The sequence below is a fragment of the Mytilus trossulus genome, chromosome 12 (assembly GCF_036588685.1).
Source record: "Mytilus trossulus isolate FHL-02 chromosome 12, PNRI_Mtr1.1.1.hap1, whole genome shotgun sequence".
Lineage (NCBI taxonomy): Eukaryota > Metazoa > Mollusca > Bivalvia > Mytilida > Mytilidae > Mytilus > Mytilus trossulus.
This window is the reverse complement of record NC_086384.1, coordinates 43,207,596-43,216,055: the sequence shown is the minus strand read 5'-3', so window position 1 is coordinate 43,216,055 and position 8,460 is coordinate 43,207,596. Positions and strand designations below refer to the sequence as shown.

General features: G+C 32.0%; 1 protein-coding gene across 3 annotated transcripts; it reads right to left on the bottom strand.

The window, feature by feature from the left end:
- Positions 1-1,094: 1,094 nt before the first annotated feature.
- On the bottom strand, positions 1,095-5,978 carry LOC134692145 (uncharacterized). Of its 3 annotated transcripts, none has more exons than XM_063552585.1 (3): positions 5,819-5,978; positions 4,131-4,355; positions 1,095-2,583 (listed from the first exon to the last, which is right to left on the bottom strand). In XM_063552585.1, the coding sequence occupies exons 2-3, from the start codon at positions 4,142-4,144 to the stop codon at positions 1,359-1,361; spliced, it is 1,239 nt and encodes a 412-aa protein (XP_063408655.1). In that variant the 5' UTR covers positions 4,145-4,355; positions 5,819-5,978; the 3' UTR covers positions 1,095-1,358. The 3 variants fall into 3 exon arrangements, with proteins under 3 accessions (XP_063408655.1, XP_063408656.1, XP_063408657.1); XM_063552586.1 differs by having other exon boundaries at positions 4,147-4,355; XM_063552587.1 differs by having other exon boundaries at positions 4,318-4,355.
- Positions 5,979-8,460: the final 2,482 nt, after the last annotated feature.

Below are 8,460 nucleotides of genomic sequence, written 5' to 3'. Positions count from 1 at the left end.
TTCTCTTCTCTTGGTATACAGTTTCAGCGTCATTTGATATTGAAGATTACGTCAACATTAATATATTACCTTTACAATAGCTTCACTGAGGAGTTACATTTCAGCGGAGGAAATGTATTTATATGTATCTTTGTGAATCTTTGGGATCACGACAGATCAACCAATCAGCTGAATTTCAAGTATTGGAATTGTGTATTTTTAACGCTGTTTTTGCATACTTAATAGGATAAAAATGTAATGCTGTTAGTATATATAAAACAGGCAATAACTCTCGTTACTCCTGGTAAAATTGCCGGGATTTTGCAACCTAAATGGGTAATTTAAAATTAATATTTTTGTTTCGTCGAACTTTTACCTTACGTTCATGGTTCATATGCCAATGTTGGATTTCTTTGAATTGGTCTGTTTTTCAGATACTTTAGGATAGTCAAACTATGTATGGCGTATTTAATAATTGTAGGGTGTACCAATCTGTCCGGCATGTGTCATTTTACCTTGACATCATTTCATGGTTCATTTTTTTCTATGAGGTTTGTTTCTGAGAAAATTTTAGCAATATGCTAACGGAATTCGATGTTAGGAATGATTGTAAAGCCTACATGTCTGTGTGAAAGGGTTTAGTTCGACTTTAATGCATTACATTTATCACTTACATGTTAATTTAAAGTAATGCTTGAAGAAATTTTTTTTTTTTGTATTATCAACATAAATCAAAATGAGAATATTAGAACAGGCGAGAAATATAAGTGTGTCCACTCTTGTTGCTTTTCGGTCAATTCCTGCAAATTGATATATATATATATATATATATAGCTTTGAAAACCAGGTTAGCGATTCAGGCTCCTATGAGTAAAGTTAGATTACCGGAAATCGTTAAAGTGTGACCTTATCTTGGCCTCAATTTCACAGCCCAATAACAGAGATTCATCGAATGAGCGATTTAGACACCTAGTATATTGTTTAATTATATAACAATTTGTACATTATGGAATGTATTAGGCTGTCGTCATCACGGTCTGTGGCATAACGATAACTGTTTTGTTATATATTTATATGTCTTTATTAAATTGATTGCTGTTTTACTTACAGCGGCAAATAACAAATAATTTTCATAACGATAATATAAGTTTACTTAATTCTTCACTATTGAAAACAGAAATGTGGGTTGGTTAACAATTTTCCAAAATAAACTGATTTCTGATAGAATAATAAAAGTCGATACCCATGAATTCATATATATCTCGAACATTTTCACACGTTGATGAGAAATAAACTAAAATCAATAATCAAAAACCTAGCAAAACACAGCTTTCATAAACACTTTTTTTTCAAAATAGTAAAGGTTTATGATTCGTATCTCAAGGGAGAACAGAAGTAAGCATACAAAATAGTGTTTTTGCTTCCTGTGGTGTGTCCACGACGTTGAAATCATCCAGATTCACATTTGTAATTTGCTGGATGAATTGACAGAACTCTTCTGAACAGCCTCTGGGCAGCATTGGTTTGGTGTAGAGCCTAGTAATGTCATCAAAGATACTTTCGTCACATGGTATGTCATAGGAATAGTCGACAGCGTCATAAAGTAGTGGCTGGTTGTACATAACATCCGGGACGCCATAGTTTTGATCAACTTGACGTTGTGACCGAATTCTATGACTATTCCACATATTTTTGAAAATATCTAAATGTTGTTGTATAACTGGCAGGAAACAAAAACGTACACACTCTAGATGAACTGGATTTGTGTTATTGAGCTCTCCGTTATCTATCATGTCTTTAAACATATTTCTCCAGAATGTGGTGAAGTAAGGACACAGAAAACTCCACAGCATCTCAATCCTTTGATTCCCAGTTGATCGCCCCTCAGAAAAACTTCTGTACCCTGACATGTTATCATTGTGAACTGCACGTAACGCTATTTGTATCGACCTTATAATAACGTTCTCCGTACCAGCATCTGACCGAACCAATCGTGGAACACGCTTGGATTGTCTAAGGAATTCTACAAAATTAAGCGCAACATTACGTGGGTTTTTATTCGTATGACTTGCAGTTAGCCAAATGATTTTTCGAGAAAAGCCATCGATTGCTCCATGCACTGATATTCCAAAGGGTTTGAGTTTATCATATCCATCTATGTGAATACAAAAATTTGGTCCTAGATTACAATATCTTCTTCGCACAAGTCGACGTCGAGATCTTGCAACTACACCATCATAATGTATAGCTTTCAGTGCAATTCTCACCGTTTCCTGAGTAGCATTGATGCCACAGCAAGAATTAAGTATTTTCCACATTGCTCTATATCCAATATTAGAGTATCCTTGTTTGTGCAGTTGAATTATCTTTTGAACGATATTAATCAATGGACTCTCTGCACCATATCTTCTCAGTCGAAGTCTTTTCATCATTCTGTAGACTGTCTTAACACTAACAAATTTATTATGAACGAAAAGTAAAAATCCAGCTATTTCTTTAGCCGTATATGAAGAAGTAAAATAATAAGCAACTAACTCATCCGTTGAAGCAGTGTCACCTGGGTAACGCAAAGGATTTACAGTGTCAGCCATTTTATAATATGTTCTGAAAAAAAAAGTAAACGGTTATATACTTCAAAAGCAAAATCGTAACTAAAACATGCTTATAATGAGGCAAGCATGTTGGAGGTCACAGATTGAGAATAAAGCCAGTTTAAAGTTCAACTTTTCATTCTATTTAAATTAGGGGTTCATATTGTATTGTACATTTCATGATGACTTTTTGTTGACGCAACTGCACGTACTTGAATACTTTCGTTATGACCTTGTTTATTTATCAGTTCCTTCTACATTACTATTTTCTGAATATGTTGCAGATATCGCAAATTCACAACTTTTTTTGCAGAAAACAAAATATGAGCCAACGAACATGGAAGTTACCTTTTTGGTTTATTTACAAATTCAGCAAACATATCTACATACATCTTACAAACATATAGAAAAAATCCCTGAAGTTTAATACTACCAGTAAATGCAGTTGTAACTAATAAAGGAGAAACAATATCTTGAAAATCTGAATTTTAGATTATCATTCCCAATCCTACTCTGAGCAGCACTTTCATAATTTATTTCACGCTTTCAAAAATTGCCGTGAATTCTTTCAAACAATGCATTTTTGTTAATAAAATTAAAAAATAAGAGATTTCCTCTCTCCAAATTTGATGCAACACATTTAAGATATATGCACTATACACATATATATCTTTATCGTAGTGACCACAGATAAATACCCATATAAAAATATTTTCAAATAATTTGAACTTCGACAATTAAAAAAAAATATAAATGCAAAAAATGATATTTGATTCATATCATATGATTTTAGTATTTTGGTAAACATAAAAATATTGTTTGAACCATTCAAGTATCTGTATTTGCAGTTTTAGGACAAAACGACCAGCACTAAATGCTAGGATTTGAAGTAAGAACATAGGGTTGATACGTTTTAAAAGATAAACTTGTATCAACTGGTGCAAGAAGATATGTGTCTAAAAACGTCATAAAAAACATATTTTTCTACTTGAACCGAGTAGTGGCGTAGTTTTACTTATTTGTTGTCAAAATATGTCTATACACTGTACATATATAAACTTAAAGTTCATACCCTATATATGCGACAATATATAACTTAAAATACAGTCAGCTTCAATTGTCTTTCAATTGAAAGCTGTTGATTTACATACTGAACAGCTTGATCTATGTCAAACTGTGAAAAGAATGAAACATGTAAAAATCTAAGTTGCTCACATGATGATACAATCAAACAAATATCAGTAAACATAAAATAAATTTGGCATGCATCAAAAATGACAAGAAATTTGAAATTTCGAGACAAATCTGCAATGGTTGCAGCAGTAACCTTAGTGAATGAAATATAAAGGTGTCTCAGTTGTGAAGCATGTGACAATATTACTACTTGGTTATCATTTATTGATGTCCCACTTATATCAAGGGTGGTTAAATTTCGCAAGGACATTACAAATGCAAGATTGTTTAGCGGTGTTTCTGCTACATACAATTCTTGAATAGTAGGAGTAAGCTTTAGCATCAATTTGGTAAATCTGTGTGACCCAAAAGTAATATTTTGGTTACTTAGATTGAGACATACAAGCTGATTATTTTTCACGATCATTTCCATCATTGCAATGTCTATAGTATAGGAATCGTCAAATTCTACAATAGTCCACAAGCTTTGCATTTTTCGCACAACATCCTTTAGACCTCTGCATATTTTACAGACTGTATAAAGTAACTCCGACACAGGAATATAACTAAGTACCATTATCACTAATTCTTCAGGAAGGTCTAATAGACTAGCTGAAAATATTAAACAAGTGAATTATTGCAAACACCTATATTTTATAAATGTCATACTTATTTTTTCAAGAATCTAATATACTTTTATTCTATATGTACGAGTGCTCAGGTGAAGACCGAAGAGCGTTGTTTTGTTATATTTGCCATTTTATAAATTAAAACAAAATTAAAATGTATCAATAGCTTCAAAAGTTATAGATATATTTTGACATTTTAACTGAGTTTACAAATGGAAAATATAACATAATAAAACCTCCAATGATGTTGACTTGAGTCTTTTTGTCGCTGTTTTTAAAAGAAGTAGAAGCTAGATATCTGCACTGAAATATATATCAAGCCACTCAGTGACTCACATAAAGTTTCAAGACACTTTATGTTAAAAAACTCCAATGATTGGAGACCATGGTTCAAAGGTAAATTACTCAGAAATGAGTATGCAACATTCACCAATTTTAGATATTGATAAATTAATTATGTATATTTTTCATGTTAATTAATTTTACTAATATTCCACGTTTGATATGGAAACAAGGTATGGGATACCCATAATTGCCACGTTTATTGCAAGCCGTTCACGTCAAAACTCAGTATGTTTAAACCATTTTTCGAAAAATTTACACACTGAGAATTAGAAAGAAAAACACTGAGATGAAATAAACTGAAAAACACATCCTGAGAATTGAAAATTACACAATGAGATTTGTGCGCACTTTTTCTGCGCACAGATCTAATTTGCATATCTAATCTGTATCTATTACAATCTTAAACAACTAGGAGACAGAACTCGCTTTTAATTTGTAGCCTGAGTTCATGGCTCAAATTGTTATTTCGATTAAGTTTATGTCATCAGCAGTCCAAGGTCTGTTTAAGTTACGATTAGTAAAGATGTGAAGAATTTCCCTAAATCTCCTTTATCTTTAATTGACATTATTAGGAAACTCGAGAGTTCTAATGCATCTGTATGTATTTAAAACTTTAAAAACAGGTTTAATCCACAATTTTTTACATTATAAAATGCCTGTACCAAGTCAGGAATATGACAGTTGCTCTCCATTCGTTTGATGTGTATGAGCCATCCCCTTGTTTTTGTCATGTGATAATAAGGACTTTCTCTTTAGAATTGTCCTTGGAATTCGGATTTTTTGTTATTTTACTTTTTACAACTTGCACACAACATGTACATAAATCTCATTGTGTAATTTTTGAAGTCTCAGTGTGTAATTTTCAAAGCTCACTGTGTGTTATTTATATTTTTGTAATCTCAGTGCGTCTTTTTGATATCTCAATGTGTATGTTTTTATTCTTAGTGTGTGTTTTCAGGTTTTTTAATCTGTGTTTTTTTTTTAATTCTCAGTGTGTTAATTTTTCGAAAAATGTTTTAAACATAGTTTTGACGAGAACTGCTTGCCATATACGATGATATAACGTTACCACATCTCTGTTCATACACATATTATACTTACAGTAATTGCAAGGGATCTCTAAGCTGACCTGTAAAATACAAGAACAGATCAAAAGATTTAATCACATTATAAAGTGCCATAGTTTGTCAGCTTGGCGTGTGACATCAAATTTCCCTCATTTTTTAAACTAGCTTATAATACAGACATTACAGCAATCGGACTTGAGTATGTACAGGTTCAAACAAAATCTTTTGTTAGCAACCTTGCTAGCTAAAGCGTAAAGTCGTTATTAGCTTATAAGGTTTACCTTTATTACCCTTATTTTGAAGTAGTTTAGTCCAAAAGACGATAAATTGATTAGTCCACTCTCAAATTAGGGTAGTAAAGGTAAACCTAAGAACGATGTTACGCTTCAGCTAGCAAGAAAGGTAATCAAAGTTTTTGATTGAACGTACATAGTCAAATCCGATGGCTGTAATATTCAACATGATTAGACAGTCATTTATTTATTCCTGGTATGGCGGACTAAAACAGCTTATTTTTAATACGAAGTTAACAATACGTCATGTCAGTATTTATTGTAAAAAAAATATGGAAAATAAGGATAGATCATAGAGGGAAATTTTTGTTTACTAAATTTGAGAATGGAAATTGGGAATGTGCTAAAGAGACAACAACCTGACTAAAGAACAGAAAACAGTTGACAAAATTTGTCGTCTTTGTACTGTTTATTGCACACACAAAAACATTGCGGTAGGGGCTTTGCCCATTGTTAAAGGCCGTACGGTGACCTATAATAGTTGTTAATTTCTGTGTCATTTGGTCTCTTGTGAAGAGTTGTCTCATTGGCAATTACACCACATCTTCTTTTTTATATTAACCGAACAATTATAATTAATCTGCCCCGTCATTTTTTCAGTACTGCACGAGATTTTTTTTCTCGCTGAACACTTCGAAGTAACAAGAGTCACAAGAACAGTCATTGGAACTTTATATAGGGGGAGGGGGTCTATATAGTTCAAATGAACTCGTAGTGACTCAGTATTAAAACATCAAAGGATCTTATTTTGCCGCAACTGTGAATTAAAAAAATCAGAACTCGACTGGCTCTCTCCAACGTAAATTTCGTGACACCCTATGTTAATTTATAGTTAAACCTGATTATTTTATGAGGCGACCATTTTACTTTCACAGCTGGAGAAAAAGGGTTGTGTTTTTTTTTGCATCAAAAACAAAATTCCCCTAACGTGTGTATACTACGGCAGACACGTGGAAAAGCCTTTTTATAGAAGTTTTTTTACAACAATAACTTAATGATTGATTGATTGATTGTTGTTTGTTTAACGCCACATGAGCACAACAAGGCTATATCGCGGCGAGATATCATTTAATAAATTGTTTCTTATCTTACCTCAATTTGCTTGAAATAAAATGCTCAAATGTGATGGCGACCTGGGGTGGTGTTCTCGAAGCTATCTTAGGATTAGGACGTGTCCTAAGTCTATCTTATGACAAGTCTTTGTCCTAAGTCGTGTTCTTGAAGCTCTCTTAACTTATGATATATCTCATTTTTCGTCCTAACTTTAGGACACCCAACAAGGTGTCTTAAGAGCATCCTATCTTTATCCTAGTGTAATAAAGTTTGTATTTCGCTTTTTGCTCATTATTTTACGTGAAAATGAAAATGAAATGAAACGCACCATCGGCCAGTTATTAACTCGTATATAAAGAAAATGTGCATGATTTTAAACTTTTAACTTCGTGTTTCACGATACGATTATACTAACAATTTTATTCTCTTTTCAAAACAAATTGTGTTCCAGTTTAAATAACAATCTATTTTTTTTATAATTACATTGGTAATTATGCAATTTATTCTGTACATGTTATTATAAAATTCGTAAACGATTTTATTAAATATTTTCGTCATTAATAAATGTTTTATCAACAAATATCTTTAACAAATTAAAATTTCGACTTAGGATATGTTTAGGACGTCCTAACATAAGATTCGTCTGAGATAGCTTCGAGACACAACTTAAGAGTGTCCTAAGTTGGTCTTAAGTCCGTCCTAAAATTGGTCTTATCTACGACTTTGGACGAATTTTAGGATACTTTCGAGAACACCACCCCTGATCCTTCCAAAGTCAAAATGAAAATGAACAGGTTAAAATCGTGCCACATTTATCTCGATTTAGCTGTAAACTTTCCCGTTGCTCGCCTTAATTTAAAACAATGTGTTGCTTTATAAAACAATATATCGAAGAAAAAAAGGCAATTTATTATTATTGCATGATATTTTTATTGACTTATAAATTAATCGTAAAATTGTTTCTCGTTTTGATAATTTGTCGCGTTATTTAAAACGATTTATTTTCATGGCGATTAAAAACAAATCGGCTAAATGCCTTGTTAGGCATTTTGTCGAAAAAAATAAATCGCAGTAATAAGAAAAAAAGGCAATTTATTATTATTGCATGATATTTTTATTGACTTATAAATTAATCGTAATTTTTTTTCTCGTTTTGATAATATGTCGCGTTATTTAAAACGATTTATTTTTAAGGCGATAAAAAACAAATCGGCTTAATGCCTTGTTAGGCATTTTGTCGAAAAAAATAAATCGCAGTAATGAGAAATAAAGCATTTTCTCGCTAAAAGTTATATCGCCATCTTTGATTATAAGTATTAAAACGAGGGTA